Here is a 27662-nt window from a genome sequence, read left to right as displayed (position 1 = left end):
ATAGTGTGCAGTTACATCATCACACTGATGTTGGGGAGGTTTTACAGTATAGGTCCTGACAACTCATGTCCCTTCTGTTGTCATGTGGCTTACCATCTTTGAGGGTTCCTACTGTACTCAACAAAGCATGCAACAGTACTAGTACTCATACTAATAGTTACTAGTACTCAACAATACTTGTATTTAAATGGCTTGCCATGGAGTAATAACCAAATGCTCAAATGGATGTAAATATTGCTTGTGTATTCAAACATTGCAGCCCTTATTTTGCAGTATGAGAATATAGCTTTTTCAAAACATAGTCATACCCATGTTGTTGATTGGTAATAGCCTGTTGCATTGTGACCAGGAAGTCACATTATTGCCTACGGTCGTTTAAGGGAACACAGAAAAAAACAAAAAAGTGAATCATTGTCTTCTGGGAGAAGTGTGGTATGTCTCACATTGTGATTGTGAGCTCATCTTTTGTTATTTTGCCTCTTCTCTTCTTTCACAGTGTGTCTTAGTGTGTAGTGCCACCAGGGTCAGTTCCACAATAACAGTAAACATACTGTCTGCTAAATGCTTATACAATACGTTTACATGATTTCAAATGTGAGTGTTTGCATGTTTACAGGAGCTACAGCTGACCGGAGAAATGGGTATTTACAGGTCTGACAATCTCAAATGAACAGGAGAAATGTGAGACTAAGGTCATACATCAATAAAATGTAATATGGTTTATGATGTGATGAGATTTTGGCTTCTTAAAAATAACTTACAATTGCAGGGTTGTGCGGCATGGGGGTGTCAATGAAATAGCCCATTTGTGTGACATCCTGTTGTGTTCCTAAACCCCCCAACAAAGCAAAGGTAGACTTTATATTTCACAGTAACTGTTTTTTGTCAGATCGTCTACAGATAATGAAGTTTCCAACCACACTTGAAGGCAGCTTAATTTCACTCCTTTTAGTTTCAAGGTCATCTTTTGGTTCACTCTCACTGCTATCATTGTTGCAAAGAGCAACAATAATAAATTAAAAATACAAAAAAGCTAAAAAAAAACACTACACGCTACCTTTATGGTGTACATACAAGTTAGCAACATAGCAAAGCAAACATAGTGGAGCATTTAGCAGCTAAATAACCAGACATTCATCTGAAGAGTTGGTGGAGACCTAAAAAAAAGCTACAGTGAGACAGAATGCTGGATTAACATTGGTCAGATGGACACAAACATGACTCCAATGAGATAAAACTGTTACTCTGTGTCTGCTGAATCTATAAATAAGCAACTGTTTGCTAACATGTTCGCTATTAATATAAAAGTGATGATATGTCAGTGTTGCGTTAACTTTCAAGCAAAAAAAGCATAAATTGAACCTTTGGAGAATTAGAAAAATGGTATTCCTACAAACAACTCTTGGGTTTGTGGTGTCCTAGATACTACAGAATTACACATTTTAATTTAAAATACCCCCTGACTTGTCGTTTGACGTCTAGGAGGCATACTTTGCACTCAACTCAAGTTTCAATATGGGGACAGCAACTGCATGATACAGAGTAATTGCAAAATGATTTATTAATGAGACTAAATTGTTGTAAACCCAAAAGTGGCATTTCATAATAGATGGTGCATGTGAATCTACAGTCTGTGATATAAACCAGGTGAGGTCCTGTGGTGGAAATAAGGGGTGTAGAGGCTACTGAAATATGAATATGCATTTAATTGAAATACATTTAATGATTGGTTTGGAATTGGCCTCAGGTGAAGGATATATAAATAAACTGATGCTGCCTCATGTGGTTTTATCATATATATACAGATAAAATGTGTGGGAAATGCAGTTCACATTTTTGTACCATTTTCATTGCTGTTTTTGTTCTTAAATCATTTTTTATTTTTAATGAACCCGATCTTCTTCTTACAAAATCCTAAAAATCTTGAGTACCTGGCCTCTGAAGTCCATAATCCATAAGCATTAATAATTACGAACAGTATAAACTAAGTGTCAATCCTGTGAAAGGCATTTTATGGTCAACACAGCTAGCCGTGTGTTTTAAATCATTCATTGCAGTTGAATGACAATGGCACCTGGCAACGAGTTGCAAATTAATTCTTAAGTCTGTTAATAAAAGTCTGTTTATATGCTATGCAGGTAGAATTTGCCAGCGCGAGTGTCCATTCTTAGCTTCAAGCGACTTCAACAGACATAAAGCCTTTTTGAGCAATCTACTCAAGAAATGTAGGAAATTTTATAAAAGATTCAATAAACGTTGTATTTCAGAATGGGCAGTCTGACAGTCATTTTAAATGAGATATTGAGTTTTGCACCAAATTAAACCAAGCATGCCTGGAGCAACAGGGTTTGTCAGCTTAAAATAACCATGGACACTTGGAAATTAGGATGTTAGACCACATTGACTTGCTTCTTTAAGTGGAAAAGACATGCTGTGACAAGGCAAGAAAGTACCTTAAATATCTGTAAAAATGAGAAAGGTTTTCTTGCTTGATGTATGATAAAGAATGTATAAGAACACACAGTAGTTGGCTTACAGTGCACAGTGCTCGCTATGTGTGAAACATAATTGTCACAGGAGGTCGAGGCATGCACTAACCCTGAAAAGATCCTCTCAGACTAACAACAAGAAATGGAGCCTGTCTCAATGACTTGCAATCGTGCTTGCATACACACAGTCACACACTCCAGATGTCAGGCCAGTTATACACACCAGCAGATGTGTTGCTACACCTTCTCTCCCCCAACCACTTCCATCACATCACACCCTCTCATCCGCTGTGCTCTTCTTCTCATCCCTTCTCTCCTGTTTGTTCAGTCTTCCATCACTCCTATCGCACCTTTTCACCCTCGCTGCCGCTCCCTCCGGTTCTCACGCCATCATTCAAACCTTTTTTCACCTCTTCTCTCCTGATCCGTCTCACAACATCTCACACAATCCTGGAGGACTTCCAGGGTAAACAAAACCAATTTAATTCCATTAGAAAAAGGGTCAGCAAGCACATGGATGTTACTGAAATTGCATGATCTGTGTGATCATATCTTGGTGCATGCACATGGGTGTACACTTTAAAATCGTGGACCAATGCAAAAAGGGAAACAAACGTAAGCTTTCATGTGTGAAGAAGAGCACAACACTTCCGCTGCAACTGCTGCAGAAACCACAGCTCAAAATGCACTTTAAATTTATATGGATGGGGCTAATATCTAGGTTACAAGCTCTTATGATTAGACCCATTCAGCTTCTGTTGTGATATGCTGCTGCATGAGCAGTTGTATCATTAGTTTTGATTTGGAAAAAAATGGCTGTTGCCGTTATGTGACAGGTGTCAATGTGCAGAGCTTGCTCGAGAGACCATGGTCAGAAATACAGAGGAAAAGACATCTTCAGTACATTTCAAAAGTGAGGTTTTTAGCTAACTAACCTAAACAACTAAAGCTAAATGCACTTAAAACTAGCTGAAAACTAGCTATATTTATCAAACTAAAACACTCCCCAGGTTGTTTTCAAATTTTGTGATAGGATATGGAGCCCTTTAAGGACGCGGACGCCCAGCTGCCCTGTCTGCCGCTGAGATGAGGGACAAATGAAGCGTTTGTCACGGACCAATGAGCAGTACACCTGAGAGTCTCTCTCTTCCTCAAATTCTCTCCCCATCCCACACACTCACACACGTATCAGGCTGGATTCAGGCCCTATTTTGAGTCAAAGAATCCCCCCTGAGATTTGATCCATCCTTGTTTTTGTATGAGTGGCAACCACACAGGGGCTGGTCCATTTTTCACTCATCACAGGGTTAAGGACCACGCAGTGACCTGAATCCCCCACAGGACCTTAGGGTGCTCTAACTCTAGTATTTCCAAGGGTATGTCCATTCTTATTTAAAACAGATTTGTTAATACAACTTGACAGAAGATAGATACCATACCTAATGTAAAAATGAAGCCACTGTCAGCAGCCAGTTAGCTTATCTTAGCACACAAATTGGAAATAAGGGGAAACAGTTCGTCTAGCACCTGTTAAAGCGCAGTGTGTTTTTACACTTCAGCAGTAGACCAGCAATTCCAGTGTTTTGCAAGGTAAAATAACAGTTTTTGTCTAAACTGTGGTGGCTTTGAAAGGAGTTTTCAGTCACTTTGGGAGAACAGAAGTTAAGAAGTTCACATGCAGAATTTGTTGACATAAGATCTTAAGTGTGTCTTATTTGCATATTTTTTAGAGCTTTTCAACTGCTGTGCGGACTATTTGAACATTTACTTTTTGTCCTGCCCCAGCAACTACACACACACATACATAGTAACAACTCGTTTTTAACTTAAGATCATATGACGCCTTTGTATGCATAGTGGAATAACTTTGACTGTGTTGCTTAGAGACTGCAACCAAAAAACATTATGTGCAATATGCTTTTTTACAGCCTCTGAAAATTGAATCTTTATTCAGCTGTGCTTAGATCTAAATTACTGTGAGGCAGTCTGGATTGTTTAATTGCCTAAACAGTATGGTGGCCCAATGGTTAATCCAGGCCTTTCCGTGTGAAGTTTGTATGTTCTCCCCATGTTTGTGTGGTTTCCCCCACCATCAAAAACATGTACCAGGTTCAGGTTCAGTGCCCTTCATCAAGGCCCTGGCTCAGATCTGGAGTTGGTCCCCGGACTGTGCCCACTGCAGAGAATGAATTTCGCTACATGTTTGTGTATGTGACAATAAAGTACCTTCAAATGAGTAAAACCAGCCTTGAATCAAAAATAATCCCACATGCGGTCTACTTACATTACTAAACCTGTCTCCAGTGAACAGCCAATTTAGCAACAAATCAGGATGTCATGTGAGAGAAAAGAAGTGTGTATTTCTCCCAGTTATAATTCTACAGTCTGATAACTCTTAGAATGAGCTGTAACAGTGCATATGCTCATTCATGGCTGTTTCTGCATCTCAATCGCCTCAGACTGTTTTACCTTGACAGCTAGAAGTGGTTGGTGGTGGAGAGCAGTGACTGATCGAGGATGATGAAATGAATGATGAGGTTGAGGTTTTAATCAGGATCTCTTTAAGCTGGCACATCGTGGGAATTCTTCACCTTATCAGCCCTATGTATCCTCTCCGGCTGGACGACGGGTGACCTCCCAGAGTGCCTTGCAGTGTGGCCTTTTCAATAATGTATAGGCCGAGAGAAGGGAGACAAAATGAGAGGGGAAATGATTTTCTAACGCTGTAGGAGCCCCCTCTGTGACATTTACCTCAGGCACTCTGTGTGTGTGTGTGTGTGTGTGTGTGTGTGTGTGTGTGTGTGTGCGTGTGTGGGTGTGTGTGTGTGTGTTTGGGAAGAAAAATGACAACAACAAAGGGCTGTAAAGCGTTGAAAGAGATTTATATATATAAGAGCAATAGTTCCATCTAAGTGTGGTGCTGAGGAACAATATAAATAAATAAATAAATAGGAAATAAAGGATAGAGAAAAGGTTAATGAATGGAGGTGACAGTTTTTTGTCTGACACAATTGGAGGAGCAGGAGCGATCATCCTGTTTAACCCATAAGCTACCTTTTACCATTTCATACTTCATTAGCTGCACACCCCTGGTTTGCACCGATGGTTGTTCTCCACAGGGAGTGCCCTTCCTCCCACCTGGACACATGGCATCTATCATTACCCCCCCTGCTTCAGCTCTGAGCCTGCAGAATGTCACACAGCTGGAGCGTGAGGCTCTGAAGACAGATGGAAAAGAAAACCCTGGCGAATGTCATTAAAAAGACAGGGCATGCTCTTCCGCTGCCCACATTTCAGTTATAGACAGGATTAACTGTAGCGCTGTATAAACCCACTTCAAGGATAAGATTATTACATAACAGTTGAGAAAACAATCTCATCTCAAGGTGAATTTTGTAGCTACATCTTATCCCACAATCTTAATCATTGATGGGGAGGTCTTGGTTAAATATGGAAACATGAAATAGATGTTTCTATAAAACGTTCTGTTTTTTAAGAGCTTTGAAAGACTTAAAGGCTGAGGTTCCAAGTTCGATCTTGACGTCAGAAACAACAGTTACAAAAACACTGTACTAGAACTTCTGGAGGGTTTGACCTCATTTGATACTTCAGCTTTTGAACCAACATGGACAAGAATACCTTTAAGTGCTCAAAAATAAGATTACATATACAATTGTCCTTTCACTAAGACCTTCCCTCCTTTAGTTACTTTTGCCACAACTGCTTTCAGCCTTCCGCCCTGGCACGGCCAACCCGGTCTTACGCCAGTTCGTAAAATGTTACTTTGATTTATTGATTTGGGCATGGCACACTTTCAGCTTACAATGATAACGGTAACAGGTTTACCATCAAAATTCTTTGTAACTTTTTTAACAATAGTTCCTAGATTTCGGCTTATTTTAGAAAGACAGACAAAAACAGGCCTCAAATATCTAGTCAACAACTAACGTGTTTTCTTGCTGAATTGTCAGCTGTAGCAGTTGTAGCTAGCTAGCTAATTAAGCTAACAATAGCGCCGTGACTTTGTTGGAAACACCATCTCCCGCTGACATTTTTATGTTTGCAGTGGATTCATTTTAAAAGGAAAATCCTGTAAAAGAGGTCCTTGATGGCTAACAGTTACGGTAGGCTACATGCTATCGTGCTAGAAGACCGAGACTAAAGCTGCATGTTTCAGGCAAAAAGTCAGCATCCTCAAAAGTTGATTATCCATAATAGACATATAGCCTGAATGAAGAAACAGTATTGTTTCTTTCATCATAAAATGTTAACTACAAAAAGAAATTGGCCTTGGAAGTGATGCTAGCTTACTAACTACCTACTATTACTACTATAAGCCTCTTATTTACTACTTTACCATTCCATGACAATTGGGAAAACTCCAAGCACTACATAAATGTAGTCCCTTATGTGATGATCATGTGATATGTTGATCATAAACTCCAGAATAGCCACTAAATGGACATTGTGGTGAGATGTTTTTTCAACTTCATTCCCAGGAACACTTTTAGAACACATTGAAATATGCTGATTATTTGTATGCCTGTATCAGTGTTTTATTTTATTTTAAAGGCAAAGGCCTGCCTTCTTGTGGGTGTATATATTTTTACCTGCTTGTATCTATAGAGAGATTTATTGCATCATTGAATATTGTCTAAATGTCTCACTCAGTGTCTTATGTGATTAGCTGCAGCAATTTGTGCTTCAACTGTGTCACAAGAAATGCTTAGAAATACTACCCACACCGCTCGTTCCCAGTCTGTGGTTTAGGACCTGCCAAGGGGTCACTAGACAGTGAAACGGGTCATGAGACAGTTAACAGCAAAGGAAAGTAGATACAGTTTCAGATATTTATCTTTTCTTTTTTACTGAATAACATAACAAGTCTTCCGGCCTCTAAAAATTACTGGGTTGACTTAGTCGTGACTTGTGTGCATTAACAACTCAAGTCTTGAGTAGAGCAGGGACTCTTGCAGTCCAATGCTGACCTCTTGTGGATTAAACACAACACTGCCACCAGTTTATTTGGCAGGCACATATGATCTGATCTGAATGCTGTGTGAATTCTACTATTTCAGTGAGCCCTGTCTGTTGGCTGCAGCCTGTCGCAGCAGCAGCTCCCTGGCCAGGTCCGGCCTGCCGCTCTTGGCCAAGCAGTGAGCCAGCTGAGAGGCCTTGGGTTGGTGTGTGGCAGCAGGCAGCCCCCTTCTCCACATGGCCAGGGCATGGAAGGCCTGGGTGGACAGGCTTTCCCCAGCCCGGAGCTTCACCAGCTGAGCGGCGCTACGACGGAGACGCAGGGAGAGCACTAGAAGGGCTACATCCTCCTCCGAAAGCTCCCCAGACAGCCAGAGAAGAAGAGAGTCTGACAGGGAATCTGGTGGGTAGGCAAGGGATGACTGATGGAGACACTGGTGGCCTGAAACTGATGCATTTAAATTTTCAACACTTAGCAACAGCTCGTTTGGGAAAATTACAAAATCTGAGAAGATCTGAGAACCTTTTGATTTTAAAATATGGCAAATGTAAGCATATACATATACAGTATGCAATAATCAGCTATAACATAAAAAAGGAAATATTCAGGTAAAGTATCTCAAAACATGTCACCCACCTGTCTCCTTCCACAACCCCCCCCCAGCTGTGATGGCCCGATTAATAGTTCTCACTTTCTGAAATGAAACAGAATGAAATGTTAGGATCTTCTATGATTGTGAAGGTCAACTTCTTTAACACAATGCGTAATGTTGAATTCCTTGTGAATGCTTCTGCACCTTGGGTAAAGTCAGAGACAGCTTACAGACGGGCTCTCCCAAGAGCTTCGTGTCCATTAGGACTGGTCTGTCACCTCGCCACTCCAGCTGACCTCTGGTTACCTTGTAAAACATGGCAGTGCCTTTGTAGTGGGGGGAACTGTAGTTCCTAAACGGATCAACTTCCTTTAGATACACCATAAGGTGATTCTTCTGCTGGCTGTGGAAGGTGATTCGCTCATGTGGGACACCATGTTGGTCGTTGTAAGTTCCTGTTGTAAAAAAAATGGACGTTCAAAATCTTATCACTTCAACTAACTAAATCCAAACCAGTCAGTAGGTCATCTTCAAGTGAGAAGGAAAACAGGAGATCAAACATACCCGAGACTGAACACACTGCACATGCATCCTGCTGGCTGCCTATGCAAACATATTTTTAAATGTAGTATATGATCTGTGCCATCCAGTTGTAGTGACGACAAGCAGCGGGAAGACAGATCTGTTTAGACCTGTGGTAGGTGTTTGGAACCTTCTGATTTTCCCAACAACAGCAACAACTGTTTAAGTATATTGATGGTTTAGATACCTTTAAGGCCTCAGCAAATATGTGTGTTTTAACTCAAAAGCAGCAAAACACACATAGTTTGATTTGTTGTATACTGTCAACCTGCTAACAGATTCTGACATGTAATTCTTTTGTAAAACATTATTTATCCTTTTGTCCTTTTTTCCCCTCCATAGGAATGCCAGGGTGCAGATTTAACGCATTACACCACACTGTTCGAACACCAAACCCGGCCAACTTTTAATACAATATATTCCATCTCTAAGCATCATTCCAACTTTTTAAATGGCAGAAATGTGTGGCCAAGGTAAATCATTTCTTATGACAGAAATGCCCGCACAATGACAAAAAATAAAATAAAACCTACGAGACTTCAGATGAAAAAATAACTATTTACAACAGTGACAACATGTGAAACAGTATGGAGGACTGAGAGTCTATATCCATGCTAGCTGCTCAGTGAGGGTTTACTTTGAGCTAAATTGTAACAGTGCTGATCCCATTATTGACATAGAGCTTCCGATTTAATGTTTTCAAATGGATTTTTACGTGATGTTGGCACTAGAGGAATAGTCAGAGATTCACCAGGTTTTGAGCATGAATGCCTCGACAAAAGGTAACAGTAACCCTTCCAATAACACAAATTACATGTAATCCTATGGATTTAAATAGGCCAGTGACGGCCAATCAGGAGAAAATATGTTCTGTCCTGACATAACCAAAACATTCACTGTTCTGTCATTTCCCCACCACATTTTTGTACATTGTGCATTCTTTTCTGCACCTCGGGAGCTTTTTTCAGTGTGCAGGCAACCTTAAGTTAGCTGAACCTCACACCCTACCTGTAGAAGTGATGTTGCCACTGAAACGAAGGAGAAGCTGGTCTCCTTCACACATGGAGATCTCTGCCGAGGTTTCCGAGAGGCCGTTGAAGCCCCGTGCTCGCAGTTTGGACAGCTCCCAGCTGAGGTCTCTGCTGGGCAGAGCAGCCACCAGGACAGCGTGGGGCTCGTCTTGTCTACGCTGGAGGAGGACAGTGGCCGCGTGGCAGCAGACCAACTCCTCCAACTCCTCTGCCAGGGAGGTGATCCGGCAAGGCTGTAGCGGAGACAGGAGACGAGCCACCAGCAGCCTGAGAGGTAGACCGTGAGAGACAGGAGGAAAACTAAGAAGTTCAGCTCAGCCAAGAGATCAGATTGTTGCTTAATAAAGGGAAGAGATGAGTCTATTATCGTGGGCCCAAATAAAGACTAAAGACAGAATAAAGACTTCATAGTACTGACTGTACACACATTAATCCCTGGGGAAGCTGTTTTAGATAAGAAAGAGAAGTACAGCCCAGGAAAGAAATAAGGAGAATATATCCTTATTAAAGGAACAGTTCACAATTTAAAACTATGGGCCCTATTTTAACGATCTAAGCACACGGTGTGAAGCACATGGCACAGGTGCATTTAGGGTATGTCCAAATCCACTTTTACCATTTTGACGGTGGAAAAAAAGGGTTGTAACTTAGTGTCTTCATTAGTTAATGGGTGTGTTCTGGGCGTAACATGCAATAAACCAATCAGATTGTCATCTCCCATTCCCTTTAATTCCCAAAATGTAAAGCGCCATCCAAGTGATGTGTAAATATTGCCATAACGCACTTTGGTCTCTAGTTTTTAGACATCACGGTAGAAACAACGTAGAAAAATAATCCGAAAGGCATTTTTATATCATTCTGAGGACATATACCTTCATATCACCCAACCCTACTTACTTTTTTCATTAACCAAATGAGCCAGTTTCAGTCCTTGTCTTTATCAAAGATTTTCTGGCCTCTATGTGTAAACCAGTTTCAACGGCTTCCTTGATATGACAAGAACAACACTGCAAGGAACTCGTCATTTCAAGGTTTTAGGCTGGTGTCCCGAGAAGCAAACAAACCTGGAGTCGGCTAACTGCGTCTCAGCAAACATGTACACAATCAAACAAAAGTGCTTTTGCTTTCACTTCAATTAATCTGTGACGCCTGAGAGTAATTCCTGTTCTGTGGTCAGACGCAAGATTTATTACATCCTCATTTGTGGTGTGGGTGGCCTGGCCATTCTCACACTGCGTATAGGAAACAACAGCTGTAAACTGAAAACATTCCATCCTTCAAATCAAATACATTGTTGATCAACCTTATCAGGAAGGCACAGGCAAGAGGAGAATTGGTAAGAGACATTACAACACAACTCATGTATGCGTCGGATAAAGGTCTTCTTTTGATACAGCACTGTATGTTTTTCTGATTCTTATATTCCTGGGAAGACAGAAAAATCCGCAATGGATCTGACACAAATGTTGGTTTAAATGACAATCTCCCTACAAGCTGACCCTGGGCATAGCTCTAGTGCCTGTAGTCCTTCTATGGATGTGTCTGCCTCATATTGTAGTTTGTGCTGTGATCTGTTTAGGTTGGAAGGTACAACAGTATATCCACTGAGTGTTGCAGTCACAGAGAAAATCATCCAGGCTTTCATTTTTTATCCACTATAACACCCGAGCCTCTTTTTGCAGCTTCCAACTAGCTCCAGAGTACTGCACCAAGGATTCTAACAGGATCAGAAAACCATATTAACTCTCAATGGCTTCTTGGTAGCTTTATAATTGACTCCACCATTCTAATTTTCATCCACAAAGCGCTATGTGGTCTTTGCCCTAAGTATGTGCGGTATATAAAACTGGCATAAAAACCTGACTGAACCACCACAATCCGTTCCATCCATTTATATTTCCTATACAAAACTTTGCTTTAAAGTGTACACAATGTATTTGGATTCTGTGTTGTGTGTATGCATCTTTCTTGAAATGTTAAAATAAGTATGTCTGTTTGAAGTTTAAAGGACTGGCCTCCCATTATCAACAGCCATCTATATTTTCAGCAGCCTCTTAGATTTACATGAATTTAAAAGGAGACATTACTGTGCAAACCTGTCAAAGTTCTCTGTCAGCTCAAAGGACACCAGTCCGTTCTGCTGGTTCCTGACTGTGACTTTATCCAGGATGCTCCACTGTTTGTCTCTTGAACCCAGAACAATCAGCAGCTCATTGGACATCTCCTTAGACTTCACAGAGGCGACCAGGACTCTGGCAGAAACATTAAAAACACAATATCATCATCTAAAAAGACCAGGAGTCTCTGTGAGGCTGTGCTTATGTGCAGGGCGCTGCTTTGATGCTACATCCCTACATTAGCATGCTAACATGCTCACAATGAACAACATGTGGATGTTAAACAGTAATATCTACCATGTTCAGCATTTAAGTTCAACGTGGTAGCTGGCTAATTCATGAAGACAACTGAGGGTGATGGAAATTCATTTGTTTTTCAGGTAATTAGACATAAGTATTAGACTTGTATTGGACAAATTTAAGGTTTCACTGAAGCCAAAGTCAGGGGATTACCCATGAGAATGCATTGTGTGGGAGTCATGAATGTCTGCTCAATACTTAAGGAATATTACATGTATGTATGTATATATTCATATATATAGATAGATAGATACTGAATATGTAATAATAATGCAATAGGTGCTGTTTCTAATTGGACCAAGTTGGTTGACCAACTGACAAACAAACATGCCCATCCCTTTAGCCATGTTGCCACACCTTACTTAAAAAAAAATTATATTCATTATGGATGGTTTGTACAACACATTCTTCAGCTGTTAATAATGAATCATACTTATCTGGGAGCTGCCACCAGCATCTCTGGACTCAGATTTTTTTGGCCATTGATCCTCTGATGTCTGTATTTCAAACCATTAACTCACCTCCTTCTGTGGGAAGAAGGTTGATCCGACGGTGGAGAAGCACTAACAGGCCGAGTTTGATGGTCTTGCTCCTCCCGTTGTCCCCTTGTGTACCTGTTCTTTTCGGGGTTCGGGGGACAGGGAAGGGTAAGAGTGAGGGGTCTTCTCAGTGGCTTAGAGGATGGGTGGGTGAGGTAGAGTAGTGGACTTGTAGACACCACTGAGTGATAGGCGTCGCTCTTGGACTTGACAGCTGCCAATAGGACAGCATCTACCGGCTGGATCTGAAGCAATGGAGGAAACAGCTGTTCTGCATTATTTAAGCAACAGTTTGGACAGAAATGCTGTGTGATATGAAAACAGTTTTTCTTCCCACACTTTTGTTTTGCCAAAAGCATGCTGTTTCATCAAAAAGAGCCGTGTAGAGGGGGAGCTGTTGGGTTGTGACGTGTGATCAAGCAACAAACTGTTGTGGTGGAGTTAGTTCACAGATGATTGGACTCGGAGGTTGATTTAAATTTCCGCCACAGCTGTTCTTTTAGCTTACAGCAAACATCTGTGAAAACTCAAGTCAGTGAATCATAAGCAGTCTATCTTTGCTTCTTATGCTCCTCTTGCTCTAACCATGGCTTGATTTTTCTCATCTTTTAGAACAATTTGAATATTTTAAAGATTGAGTTCTTTTTCAAAGGTTTGATCTCAAATTGACAGAGATGTTTCTACCTAACAAATTAAGTAAACATATTCGCTGTGTTTATACGCTTGTGTTAAAAGTATAGTGGGAGATAGGTGGATAGTGATCAAGTACATTTCTCCATACCATGGTTTGTGCCATTACTGGAGCCGTGAAGGATCCTGGGAGGTAATTTAGACAGATTCGGGGGTCCATGGGGAGTTTGAGTGACAAACCCTTTGTGGGAACGGTGTAATTTTCTCTTTTCAGGCAGGAAACCACTGCAAACAGGCCCAGTGAGTACACCCTCACCTCTGCAAATGAGCTCTTACAACAGACATAAACAAAACATAAAATAAATCATCTATTACAGCCAAAGTATTTAAATCATTTATGAACAGAAAATCAATATTGTCCCTGATGTCAAATCTGGCTTTCCATACAAATATCCTAAACATAAAAACAATAACTTTTGTAGTTGATGGCATTGCTGACAGTTAAATATAAGTTAGTGTCTTTAAAACAGGACGTTACCCTCTGCCCTCCATACGTGCCCTCTGTGGTCACAGGAGTGATGTAGCTTGCCTTCCCCTCCCCATCAACTATCTTCACAGCGACATCCCTGTAGCTGCCGCGGTAACGTGCGCAGAAAGGCAAACTCACAATCACAGGGAAGTGGATGTTAGCTCCATCCTGAACCTTGACCCTGATCACTCTGCTGACCAGCTCCTCCGAGGCGGTCACCATCAGGCAGCTCAGGGTGTCGGCCACCTCACATCTCAGGACTTCAGCCACACCCATGGGAGCTCTGATAAAGCACGTGTCTGGTAAATCTGAATGGCCGTCCTCCTGTTTACCAGTGAGCCTAGAAATCATTTAAAATACAACATAAATGAATGATAATTTCCGCCTTAAAGGACAGCTTTAAATTGCATATTTTTGCAATGGATTGTTGGTAGTAGCAGATATAGTTTTCATCGTATTTAAGCTACAATTCTAGCAAAAAGGTAACCATCCTAAATATTTATGAAATACTGGAGCATGCACATTTCCATATCAACTTCTCCCAGACTCTGCCTCTCCGTCTGATCTGAATTTTACTGATTTGTTTGGCTTTTGGTCAAATCTGGGCATCGACCTGACAGTGAACTGCATGAAGTAGCCGGTTATGAGGAGGCCAGGTGGCAATAACGTGTGCACCTTTTGATGAAATAGTTTGCTTCTGTATCAGTGAGCGGGGGAAATGAGGGTAAGGAATAAAATCATGTCCAGACTCACAAGCTGGCATCCCCATGTGGGATGAAGAACCGGGGATGCTGAACATGTGCAACGTTACAATAATGTTCTAGCTCTTACTGTGCAGCCAAACATTGTTCCAACAGACAAAACTCTACTTTAAATTGTAGTGGAGGTCATGTAGTAGCCACCAAAACAATTCTACGGTTTGAATATTTTACTCAGTCAAACATCATATACCTTTTAATAAAGGGCTAAAACTAGCTCTTATAAAATATGACACAGTCAAACAGTGTGGACAGTGTACCTTGATTTAGTCAACTTACCCCACAGTGATCCATCCAATGTTTGTCTTCTCTTTGCCCTTGTTATCAACTCTATTTGTGTCATTTTCAGTCTCCAGAAAATTTGTTTGACTTTCTGGAGAATTACAGTTCTCACTTCCACTTCCTTGAGTTTGGACCACTAATTCTTTCTCTGTCTCTTTCGCATGGCTGCAGTCAAAACTGGAGTTTGAGGATTGTTCAATGTCTGGTGATGGCATTGTGTGGCTTTGATCATCTCCATCCATAACGTCCTGTTTATGCCCGGGGTCAGATTCAAGGGGATCAAGGGAGCTCAGGTGATTGTTGTCATCTTCAGGTTGCTTTGATGCTTTTGGATCTCTGGTCTCCTGGAGTGCTGAGGCCTCCTCTGCACATAACTTGAGGATTTCCTCGTCCAGCTTAGATATGACTGTGTTTAGTTTGTCCATAATGTTCTCTATGTCCTCCCCAACACTTAGTAAAATTTCACCGAAGGAGTCTGAACAAGGTGTGACTGTACATTCTGTATCTATAATAAAACAGGCATGTAGAACAGGATAGAATACATAAGCGATTGTGTGTATATCACAACAATAAAACAAAACTTTTACTTGACAGTTAATTTGAGAGCTAATTCATGTTCTTAAACTACTCTCTAAAATTATGCATCATTTTGCATTGTATAAACTAATGCACAATTACTGACTCATACAAGTGCTAATAAACTATTTCTGCGTAATTTAAAAATGTTAATGTCTAGAGGGCATTTGCCTCACTAATAGGTTTAAAATGAATGCTTAAAATAATAGTCCTTCAGCCAACAATCTCATTTTCATGCTTATATTTCAACTTCCACTGACAAGTTTCCATGTAAACTTAAAGGTCCCATGGCATGACAATTTCACTTAACATTAATATGCAGTCCCCCAGCCTGCCTATGGTCCCCCAGTGACTAGAAAGGGCAATAAGTGTAAACCGAGCCCTGGGTATCCTGCTCTGTCTTTGAGAAGATGAAAGCTTGGATGGGCTGATCTGGAATCTTATAAAAGCATCTAAAAAGCACCATGTCATGGGACTTTTACATTGATGTTTGCAGTTTGAAAGATGGTTCCAATTCCACTCCTCTTAACAGTCACTCAACATCAACCACCACTTCAACTGCTTACATTGTTAGAACTTTAACTGACATTTCGACTTTATCTCATATTTACATATCATCTTTAAGTGACATTACTTTCACTTCTTTGTCTTCACAAAATAAAGGTGAGGAAACACATGCATCAGTCGGACCAACTCACGTACCTGTTGTGGACCGATGTTGTTGAGAACGGCCCCCTGGTTGACACTTGTGGGCACATTCTCTGAGAACTCCTCTCCATGCTGTCACTCTGTCAGAATGAAAAACACTCAGCTCCCTCAGAACTCCCAGAACTCTCTGCTTGCACGCTCTCTTCTCACGCTCTTCATCAGCATTTCTCCTTCTCTCTTCATCATCCTCCATATCTTTTGCCGGACTGAGCATCCCTTCTTCACTGCCTTTCTGTATTTCCTCTCCTTCGCCTCTACCTGGTCCTTCTTCTATGCTTCTCCTCCAACCCACCGTTCCGTTTTGATAATCTCTGGAGCATCTGACAGCTTCAAGCCCTCGGAGAGTTTCAGTCAACACGCTTAGGAGAATGTGTTCATTCCCCCTGCCGTGAAAAGACTCAGCTTCATCCCTCAGTGTATTCACATGCAGATTTGCATCCATGCTGAGCTGAAAAACACAACAGATCAGGTCCAGAAGAATCTAATCCGGCCTGTTTTGTGCCCCTTTTTCAGTCCGTGTTGCACACGGTTAAAGCAATTCACTCCTTTAACAAAATAATGCTTAAAAATATCAAATTTTCCCTAAAATGCGTTGCATTCCCTTGTGTACTTCCTTTTATATTTGAAGCTGAAGACCCCTTGTTTGCTGTGTCCTTGGCATTGAGTGTTACTGTGTACAGCTTTTTTAGTTAACAGGAGCCAATGCTGTTTTTATATGGCTGCCAGCAGTAAAACATGTTGCCAAGGCGACCCCTGGAGGCGTAGCAGGAAGGGACAAAAGAGGAGCCACGGAGCAATAAGTTCACATTAATCCTCCAGACATCTCATTCCTCTCTTCTATTCTTCTGTCACTCATTTTACTGCATAGTAAAATACGACAGCTCTTTAAATTCACCCACTCCTCAATCATTCAAAAAACATTTACTCAAAGGATGAATTTTGCATATTTCTTTCAGTTTAAGTAGCAGAAATGACACTGTCCTTGTTTTGAAAGCATATGTATGTTGAGGAGGAGGTCGCAGATTTACATAGTGACTCAGGTGTATTTTTCTGAAACAAAGTCTACAACAACACAAACAATACATGGGGTGTTGTTTTGTGGGTTGTTTGTGGAATGTCTGGTCTTACAATCCTTAAACATCTGTGTTGGAAGTGTTCAGATCCTTTACTTAAGCCGTACCATAATACCATAGTCTAAAAGTAAAAGAAAATATGACAAAATACTGTATTATCAACAAAATGTACTCAAATTAGCAAAGCATACTGTACTCATTATGCAGAAACATTCCTTTCAGAGCGCTAATTGAAAAATGTAATTTCCCCAGAGGATGAGGTAGAAGAAACGTAAGATTGGATACAGCTAAATGCTTTGATTTACATTACTGGTTTAACAACAATAAACTGCATCATATTTGAATTTATCTTATCTTTTTGCTTTTAAAATCTCAATCAGAAAAGTAATTAAAAAGTGGATGGACTGACAAAAGGTCTTGCTGTCTAAGTTACATCACATTAAGATTTTAATTACCATAGTTTCATCTGGATTCTAACAACAGGCAATTACAAGTTTTTATTTTACAAAGCTGACATTCAGAATCCATGTGTATCTACAATCAAAAACCACATGTAGACCGTACTTATTTATTTGAATATAATGGCTCTGTTCTATTCAAGTGTCCTTTATTGTCATTGTGCAGTGTACAAACACACAGCAAAATGCAGTTTGTGTCCAACCAGAGGTGCAAAAAAAACAGAAAAGGGCATGAAATATACAAGTATAGACAGGTGGTGCATAGGCATGCACAATACCAGGACCCTGAAGGTTTAAGCATCTGAAGCAACAACATTGACTATTGCCATCACCCAGAAAGGCCTGTTTTGCTCTGACATCATAGTCACAGTTGCCTAGAAGCTACAGTACTGCAGCACCCTGTCACCATCATGTGGCTGATGCTGCATACTGCACCCTGTTATTTTAGTACTTGATTTTATCACTATGGGTTAATTAGTAGCAATAGTGTCCATCTGAGAAGAAAGAAAGTCACATATTAAAATATGATTTAAAAAAAAAAATCTTTAAAAATGTACTATTAATGATAGTAGGGTAGAACTGTTGAGCTCGATACTGGTCCTGAAGAAATGGTATTTTGTTCAAACTGTATTCTTTTTATGGTTTGAAGGAGACACACACTTTGAAAATGTATTTGTTATTAATTACATTGCTAATAGTATGAACAGTATAGGAATAGTAGCCTATATCGCATTTCATAAAACAATAAAGGCCTATTATGTTTACATGCAACAATATTTAAACTGCCAATTTACTTTCTGTTTTACATATGTGCTTTGGGGAAAATAGGAGGTCATCATGGAGCCCAAGGTTTTCCTCTTGAGTTATTCAAAGTGGAGGATGTAAAGTCTTTTTATCAGTTAAGTGTCAGGTCTGAAATACAAATCCTATGGCTATACAGCTATGCCATATAAAGTACACATTCAATGTTGTAGGCTACTGTATTTAACCACCCCCTTACAGTGATCTCATTTAAATAGAGATTGATTAAAATAATGAAACTAAATATGTTCTTTATTTCCCTCAGGATTCGAGAATGCAAGGCATCCTGTTGCATTCCTGTCGTGTTGAACGAGTAGCTACTAGCCTGGGGCCTTAAGGATCTAGCTGGGACATGCAAGGGTTCGCAGCAAAACACTACGAGTGGCACTTTCCTAGTGCAGAAACAGGCTCACTTATTACAATCTCGGCAAAGAGATTGACAACTTAACATGTCCACCACAACACTTACACTATTAAATCCTTTAGTTTAAGAGTTTTTAGGAGCACAAATGAAGATAAGGTGACTGTACGTCACAGCTGGCATCGAAGTCCTGGCCTGCGATGAAATGGGCGTGGAGCTGCCGAACACAGCGGAAACGGACGAGTGTGTGAGCACGCTGTGAGCGGCTCGCGACAGTCAACAGAGACTCCGAGCGGAATAATATGACAGAAACTGGACGCAGGGAGTGCGCAAAGATGTGCGAATGATGCTGGAGGTTGCCTCCTGTTTTTAATTTTCAGGTAAGCTTTTACAAACCACCGGACCCACGACGACGTGTAACGTAAAACACCCTTATGTCAAGTGTTGTGTGTGTATTTATCCAAAACCGACTCAAGTGCACACGAGACTGGAATGAACTAGCTTAAAGTTAAATTAGCTGTTTTCCACGAGTCAGAGCCGCAAGAAACAATTAGCATCACCTGCCGGGTAATTTAAGCACATTCAAACAAGTTTAAACTGCGTCGTTTACACTTTAATTGACAAGTCACTTTATCTTCATATGGTGTAATTACTTTTTTCTTCCAAGTGTAAATACATTAATTAACACATACGTCCGAACTTCTCTGGCACTATGCCTTTGGAAACACCATTCTGCCCAAACAACGCAGTGTAATTTGTAAAACGATAGCTTTACAAATGAGCCTATATTGAACTGCAGTTTTCAATTAAATTTTTTTATAAATGTTTGTGTGACGGTATCCTCAAAACAACACTTGATATTGAAGTAGAAAATATGTCCACAGGACACACAAAGTGCAAAGCCTTAACAGGTATGCTTTCCTAAACCAGGAAGGGGATACAAATTGGACTTTGTTCAAAGTTTGTTGGCTGAGCAATGAGCAGAAGTATGTTGGTGTGCATGCATGGGCGTGTATGCTAGAGTTTGACTCATCCCTTGTTCAGTGTAACCATACCTGTGGTACGTGGACCTAGTGGGTGTAAGACATCCCCTGTGCTGGCTGCCATCATTGCTTTCAGACAGTTTTATTTCAAACAGAGGACACAATATCTAGCTCTAATATAATGCTGTCAGTAGGTTGTGTAGACGTGAGTTGCCTCCAGTTGTATCTTAATGTCCACACATACACAAACACACACACAGAGCTTCACATGTTCCTATGCCCATGTGGGATGTGCAAGCTGCTTATCTTGTGAAGTTCTCTTTTTGCTCTTTTCTATTGATCTAAACACTCTGTAGGCTTGGACACGGGGCAATAGCTGTGGATCAAACCTCCTATATCTAGCCATTAATAATGTTGGCTGAATATGTGTGCTCTTCTGTGGGTAGTTTAGTTTGTATGTGTGTACACTGTGTGAGTGGGTGTATAAGCGCTTAAAGGCAGAGATGAAGTGCAGGCCAGGTCAAATGTGCGAGCAAGCTTCGGCGTGTGCCTGTGCTGGCAGTTAGCCGATACAGGTCCCTGCATGTTAACACTGCAATACCCAGCTGGGCAGGCCTGATAGATTCTATAGGCCAACAGTCGTGTGGAGCTGGGACTGTTCTCAATGCTAAAAAATGCTAGGCAATGTAGCAGCTAAGGTGTGATGTGTGTGCTCACAAGGTAAAAACAAGATTTGCTTAAAGGCATCTGAGCATACAATAACACAACTGATGTCAACCTAACATTTTGAGAAAATTGACTTTGCCTTTTTTTTGTTGCACATCTATCATATTATTTTGTTGTGCATAAATATATGAAAGCAGAAGATGTGCTAAATTCTCACCAGGCTCATATATGAGATATCTAAAGGTCACTTTCTGTTGATGTTTATTCTTAACCACTTTCACAGTAAAGCACTCAACTGTAAACACATGCATGTGCCACAAGAGCGTGAGTACTTGAAAGCAGAAGTAACACTTCATGTCCCCAGTGTACTGTAGGTTTGTAACGCAAAAGAGAAGTGGACAATGCAAGATGTTGCTGTATCTTCCCCTGAGTTTAAAGTGTGAGTGTGTGTGTTTAAGAGAAAAAAAAACAGCGGTTCTGCCACAGAATTCATCGTTGCTTGACTTTGAAGAGAGGGTGTGAAAGCATGAGGAAACAGACATTTAACAATAGCTTGCCATTTTAAGGGTTGTATGTTGCTAGGCAGTGAGCTGTGATGTAAAGCTCTCATTTTAAAACTGAGAGCTGGAAAAAAAGAGACAAAGATGTCCAATGGCTTTTCCGCAGACATCCAGTTTGTGTGTTATTTGATTCAAATATCAGACCTTAAGGTAAGTATTTTACAAAAACCTTAGCATTAATTCAGCCTTTAATGGTGGCTTGCTATTGCCTCATAGCTATAGCTGTTTCTTACTGTTTCATCTAGGAGTGTTGCAAATTTAGATCAGGTTTTGTTGGTTGCCATGTTTGCTCACTTGTTGATTGTATCTTGGATCGTTACAGAGTAAAAAGAAACAGGCTTGTTTGATATATTGCTGATATTACATGACAAAATCATGTTATTCTCTAAGGTAAAAGTGAAGCTACAGCCAGGGGACCGTTAGCTCTGCTCGGCATAAAGGCTCGGAACAGGCGTGAAAAAAAACAAGACAGCATACCAGCACCTTTTCAAAGCTAAGGAATTCATATGGTGTATTTTCTTTATTTACTTTGTACACAAATGAAATGTGACAATGACACATTTGTGGTTTAACTGTGTCAAACTATTTCTTGGCCTGTATTGGTGACGTACTGGAGTCTATACCATAACTTACATTTACACTTTAGTAATTTTACGTGCTACATAGTAGCTGTTTCCTCCAGTTTCCAATGCTTCCCTTCTGCTTTATGCTAAGTTAGGCTAACTATCTGCAGGCTGGAGCTTCATATTCTTCATAAAGACATGAGAGTGGTATTGATCCTCTCATCCAACTCTTGGTAAGAAAGCGCTTTTCCCAAAGTGTTGAACTTTTCCCTTGATGAGGTCCAATAATGTCATTAAAGTGGCACAAAATCTAACCCTTAAATACATTTTCACCTGCAGATCTTTGTTCTTAGATTAGATCAGTATCCACTGTAAATCCTTTTGGCTTGTAGAAAAATACACATCATTAGAGCGTAACCAATATTTTAAAGTAATCCTGTTAGAGTTAATGGATATTTCAAAGGTTAATCATTTTGTCTAAGGTACAAGAGTGGAGTCATGCAAATATTCTGTTTGAGGGCACGGACAGCCTCTTAACTTTACAGTATTGTTCTTGGCCCATCTCATATTTAATTTTTTTTTTTGTGTCTACAGTTTAAAGTATCATCTGAAAGTCCTCCAGATGTGGCAGAGTTGAGACTTGAGCATCATGTTGGAGCCTTCAGAGCCTAGCCAGAAGATTGCGGAGTGGCTGTCCACCCTCCGCCTGTCCCAGTATACCACATGCTTCCAGAAAAGGGGTTATCAAGTTCTGGAGGACTGCAAGGACCTCACAAATGAGCTCCTCCTGGAGTTTAATGTGCTTCCAACAGGCCATCGTAGGCGCATCCTCCGGAGTTTAGAAGCACTAGGGGTGAAGCAGCCGAGTGATGGAGAGGAGGATGAAGAGGAGGAGGGAGGGGTAGAGAACGGGAGGGGCCAAAGGAAGCCTGTGCTTTACCCGAGACATGTCTTCCTGAAGGATAAAAACAGGGGGACTTCATGTCAGCACCAGCAGCCAAAGGAGACCAGCGAGTACGAGTGTGAAGGCAGTCAGACTTTGCCTCCAGGAGCAGGACTGGGAAGAGAAATTCCAGACGTCCCAGAGAGCAGATACCTTCGCCCGCCTCAACCGGCTCTGCGCAATCCCCAGAACATCCAAAGATCGCTGCCTAAACATAGCTGTGTCCCTGCCTCCGTGTCCTCCAGAAGCAGCAGCTGCAGCAGCAGCAGCAGCGAGTCCCTCTCCATATCGGAAATGCCCTCACACTGGGAGATTCCCTCAGAGGATCCCTCACTGTCTAGCACCGACTCTTTCCCCTGTACAGCTGAGGTCCAACACCCAACGCTCACTGAAGGCAATTGTGGGTTTCAAGGTGACATGGTGGAAAACTCCATCTATGAGACACAGAGCAGTTTCAAGGTTCCTGTAGGTGCACAGCTCACTCGCTCCTACCGGCTGAGGCACCGGCCTGTCCCTGAAATACCGACTCAGACCATTCTGCCACTTCTTGACAGGTAACAGTCCAACTTGGAGAAACAGTTCAACATTTGGAGAAATGTGCTTCTTTACTTTATTGTTGACTGCTGGGGATAGATTCATATTTACCATACAAACATGGGGGTGGTGTCATCTTCTCACTTAACTCTCAGCCGGAAAACAAAGAAGTGTATTTAACAACACCTTTTCTTTGAGCATAAAGTTTGACTTAATTTAAGTTTATCAGCAAATGAGATCAATTAGATCAACTAATCAAACAAGTAAGAAGAGCACAGTGAAAAGCACCTGGAGAAATAAAGTTTGCACGCTGCCATGGCATGAATGAATAACAACACGACTTTCCCTCTTTGTATTCATATTTACACTGGTGGAGAACCTGAGGCCTCTAATATCTTATTCAATTCTGCATTTCAAGTTCATTATTACACCTCATGCTAGACATTGTTTAACTTTATGAACTGTGAAACAAACTTTCAGAGTTTCACATCTCTATTCTGAAAGCCTTTTCGCCTAAATGGTGTTACCTATTTTTCCCACATGCTGCATTGGTGGTTCTAATCGACTGATTTCTCTTCCTCCTCAGGAGCGAACCATCAGCGCAAACAACCAGCCCTGAACACCTAACCGGCTCCGAAGGTCCCATCGGTGCAAGCAGCATACAGAAAGGTACACCGTCTTTCAGCTGCCTCTGCTTCATCTCTGCCATGAATATTTCATTCGGCAGTAGAGTCAACGGTGCTGTTGTTTGCCTGTATAAAAGAAACGAGAGGAGATGTGGGTAGTGTGTGGGTGGGGTGGGGGTTGTTCCGCCGCTGTTTCGTGGGAAACGGCGCCCCCGTTTCAATGCACATCTCACACGGAATATGCTCTCTCTCATCTTGTCCCTCAGAGAGACCCTTGTGTGTATTCCTGTCGCCCAGCTCTCCAAAGTTTTTCAGAAGTTGTTTAACTTTGCTAACAACACACAGGCTTGTAGTACAACCACTACAAATATGTGTTGAATTTTTCCCTTTCCCTTGCTGTATTTATTGGGCTTAGTCGACCCTCGTGTCTTATCTGACGAGAGACTACATAAACTGATCTCTGTGTTGAGATTTATGTGTTCTCCCAGGATTATTTGACTCATTGCTTTGACTATAGTCTGTATGAATGTGTGCGTGTGAAACGCCTGTTAACATGTCAGTCTTTTTGGGACATTTTCTGACCACATTGGGACATTTTCTTTTGCAGTCAGCTGCAGCATATCAACAGTTTTCTGTTCATTTTCTACACTTATTCTCCCTCACGCTCCTTTTGTGGCTACCCCTTCCTTCCTTGTTCCGTGTACCTTTTACTGCAGCAGTCTCTTGGTACAATAGGCCTTGTTTTTCTAACTTTTTCGCTGTGTGGAACAAGACAGGGAGTGAGACTTGAGAGAACGGCAAGACAGTATAGTGGATTGGGAGGAAGGAAGAGAAGATGGATGCAAAACAGGCTGAGAGACAGAGGAAGAGAGGGAGCCAAGACAGTCCCCGAGCAGGGTAACAGGGAGCTTGAATAGCAAGCTAAATTTCCCTTCACAGCAAGGTCTAGCAAGGACTTATTTGACTTATCATTGTACCCGAGCATATTGGAAAAGTTTACTCATAGATGAGATGAGATGATCCAACACTTAAAGAAAAAAAAAAAAGCAGTGTAGTCTTACAGTATTCAACCAAAACCTGCTGTTGGACGCTAACAGAATTTTAGTTATCACGCCCCAAAAAAATGTCCATGAGAAAACACTTCTCTGTCTAGTGCTTCTTCAGCAGGTCTGCGGCAATACCGCACACTAGGCAAATCATCATTTAATCAACGAAAACTAAAAAAGTAATAATAATTGCAGTTAAAAGGCTTTTTGGTTGTACAGTTGCATACACAGACTGCTCAATTTAATGCACTTTCTTCTGTAAGCACTATAAATGTGTATGGTAGTTTCTGTGGCTGTGCTCTGGTGTTAACAGATCTCACCTTGTGTGTGATGTGTGTGCACCACATCACACTGTTGGCACTAATTCACTGTTAGTGCTAAGCCACTCCTCAGAACAAAGAAAAGACTGTATGTACTAGTGCTGAAAAGATAAGTGAACTGAAAGAAAATGAATGGACTAGAATTAAGTTCTATTATTGTTATAATCATGTTATATGTTCATAACTATGCCCAGCCTGCAGATCTAGAAAGCTTACTGTACATTTTCAAACAATACTTAAAAAAACTGTCTTTGTTTCATGACTTCACAAATTGCTGGCAAAGCATGCGTTAATATAATACTAGAAAAATCCTAATAGACATACTAAAATTTTTTAATTAACACCACAAAGTACAGCTGAGGCTGATGGGGAATTTTATATTACTGTACATTATTTTTTATATTAGTAATTCCTCATGTTTTTTATATATATATATATATATATATATATATATATATATATATATTGCATTAGCTTTCTTTCTTATTTACTTTTATAAAGAAAGAACATTCAACCTTACAACATATTAATGAAAAGGAACCTAATAGCAACAGTCAAAGTAACAATCCTTATAATTGTTCTAATTGTCATAATTAAGATGACCGAAAGTTTTTCTTAACTAGTCAACAGTTAATTCAGAGTGCCTTTGGCTGAAACACTAAACAGTTTGGTGACTAATTTAAATTCAGATGGTGACAGTTGGGTCTCCTCTATGCTCAGTGTGGGAGTGACACAGAGGATTGATAATAACAATCTGACCTTTACCTCCCTGACTTACAAGAGCCGAGACTTCATTCACAACAAAAATCTTATCACTAACTCCAAACTGATGGCGGCATCCAGTTCTCTTCCCAGTTTGCGACTTTAGAGAGAGTCTGTTCAGGAGCAGATAAAGAAGCAGTGTGGTCGACTTTAAGAAACAAAGGTAGAAACCAGAGGCAGAGCTGGTGAAGGAAGAATAGAGGGAATCAGACAGGAATTGAGTACAGTAGCGTACGGCAGGCCCTCAGAGAAAATCGTGAGTGGCCTTAAGGTCGGCTGATAGATGATGACTGATGGTTGCTGTCTGCCCACCGAGCCTGTCTGTGGAGACGGTGGCTGTGTTGGAGTGGATTCTATCATCAAGTGAACTGACCCCATCATAGAGCTTACCAGGCCCAGTACATGCCCTTTGTGCCCTTCTGTAATGGCCTGCATTGTTTGAAAGTGTGTGTCAGTAAAGCTTTAAATAGTAGTACATTTGCATCTGTATGTGTGTTTTCTTATTTCCCTGTCCATCCTTTTTATGTCTGTTTGTCTCAAGGAATGTTTATGCGTCAGAGTGTATTTCGATCTTTGTCTGTGTGCATTTCTGCCTGTCTGCCAGTGTCTGTCTGTCTGTGTGTGTGTGTGTGTGTGTGTGTGTGTGTGTGTGTGTGTTTAGCCCCATGGCTCTGTCTTTTGGCCCTCACAATCCTCAGGAGAGGGTGGTGTAATTTTTCACAGTGACAGGCAGTAGCCCACGCAGGGTGGCCCCAGGTCTCCAGACTAATAGTGTCTGGCCAGAGTCTCTCCGCTCTTCTTCGCCTCCACCAACCACGGTCCCTGCAGCAGCCAAGACAGACAAATGGCCTTGGCAGGGACTGAGGATGATCGTACTCCCAGTTGGGCAAGGAAAAGGCAGAGAGATAGGCATGCTAAAACAAAATTTAATTGGTTTACTGCTTACATGGATCAAATGTTGGCACATTTATTCAGATCAATGAGTTTGTTTAATCAAAGGGCACTATAACATCTAAGTGATTTAAAATTAAACTGGTACAATCCTGTTAAGCTACTTACTTTCATGCACCATGTTTAGGCCTTCACACTGTGTTCTGCAAGTTTCAATGCAATGAGAAAACGACATTTTGTTTGTTTCTGTGTCCTTTTAGCTCCACTTCAAAGAACCTTGACGCCAATTGCTCCCTATGGAGAAATGTTCCTGTACAACAACCCAGAAAGCACTCCGGTAAGACAGCAAACACTTCCACTAGTGGACATTGAGTAGCAGCTTACCAAAGAGGAACAGACATTTCTCAGATCTTCAACACTATCAGTGTTGTTTCAACCACAATCTGCACACCAAACCTCCCTCTCAGTGTTAATGTTTTCACTGTGGACACACAGAGTGGGAAATGTGCTTGTTTCAGTTTGCCTCCTGAGGTTAATAGAAATGTCACCTAGCCACTAAAGTCAACATAGCTTAGTGCACCAACACGATAACGGTGTCTGACTGAAAGATGGACACTTTCTTTTTATCTGATGTTAATCTATTTTGTGCTCTATAGGACCAAGGCGCTAAAGATGGGTTGCAGAAGTGTTTTAAGGGCGAGATAAAACAGAAGAAACAGAGGTATGGTATACTGATGAAATTCTGCTTTCCCACACTCTGGTTGTATTCAGATGTTGAAGAAAATGAACAACTGACCATTCATTCTGTTGTTGTAGTTACTACTAGTGTATTACTACTAGTGTAGCACATTATTACATGTAGAAAAGAAAAGAAATGTTTCCACAAAGATAGATTCTAACCCTACGGTCACACATGCTACAAGAGACAGAGACATAGCAACAGCCTACCATTCATTTTCAGTTG

General features: G+C 40.9%; 2 protein-coding genes across 2 annotated transcripts in view; one reads left to right on the top strand and one right to left on the bottom strand.

Moving 5' to 3' along the window:
* Positions 1–7119: 7119 nt before the first annotated feature.
* dthd1 (death domain containing 1) lies at positions 7120–16783 on the bottom strand. Its single transcript, XM_034856925.1, has 10 exons — positions 16106–16783; positions 14825–15332; positions 13797–14127; positions 13410–13589; positions 12611–12873; positions 11769–11924; positions 9650–9939; positions 8264–8514; positions 8104–8161; positions 7120–7866 (listed from the first exon to the last, which is right to left on the bottom strand). Exons 1-10 carry the CDS (start codon positions 16551–16553, stop codon positions 7559–7561), a joined length of 2793 nt encoding a protein of 930 aa, XP_034712816.1. The 5' UTR covers positions 16554–16783; the 3' UTR covers positions 7120–7558.
* A 2091-nt stretch (positions 16784–18874) lies between these two features.
* The window catches only part of zmp:0000000660 (arf-GAP with Rho-GAP domain, ANK repeat and PH domain-containing protein 2), a 113075-nt gene continuing 104287 nt past the window's right edge, over positions 18875–27662 (top strand). The window contains exons 1-5 of the mRNA XM_034856682.1: positions 18875–19184; positions 22171–23073; positions 23640–23722; positions 26959–27035; positions 27355–27419. Coding sequence (XP_034712573.1) covers positions 22226–23073; positions 23640–23722; positions 26959–27035; positions 27355–27419 — 1073 coding nt within the window. The 5' untranslated portion in view covers positions 18875–19184; positions 22171–22225. The remainder of the gene's footprint in view (positions 19185–22170; positions 23074–23639; positions 23723–26958; positions 27036–27354; positions 27420–27662) is intronic.

Source organism: Etheostoma cragini, chromosome 19, assembly GCF_013103735.1.
Source record: "Etheostoma cragini isolate CJK2018 chromosome 19, CSU_Ecrag_1.0, whole genome shotgun sequence".
In the NCBI taxonomy this organism is placed as follows: domain Eukaryota; kingdom Metazoa; phylum Chordata; class Actinopteri; order Perciformes; family Percidae; genus Etheostoma; species Etheostoma cragini.
Note: the sequence above shows the minus strand (reverse complement) of the source record. Positions and strands in the feature narration are given on the sequence as shown.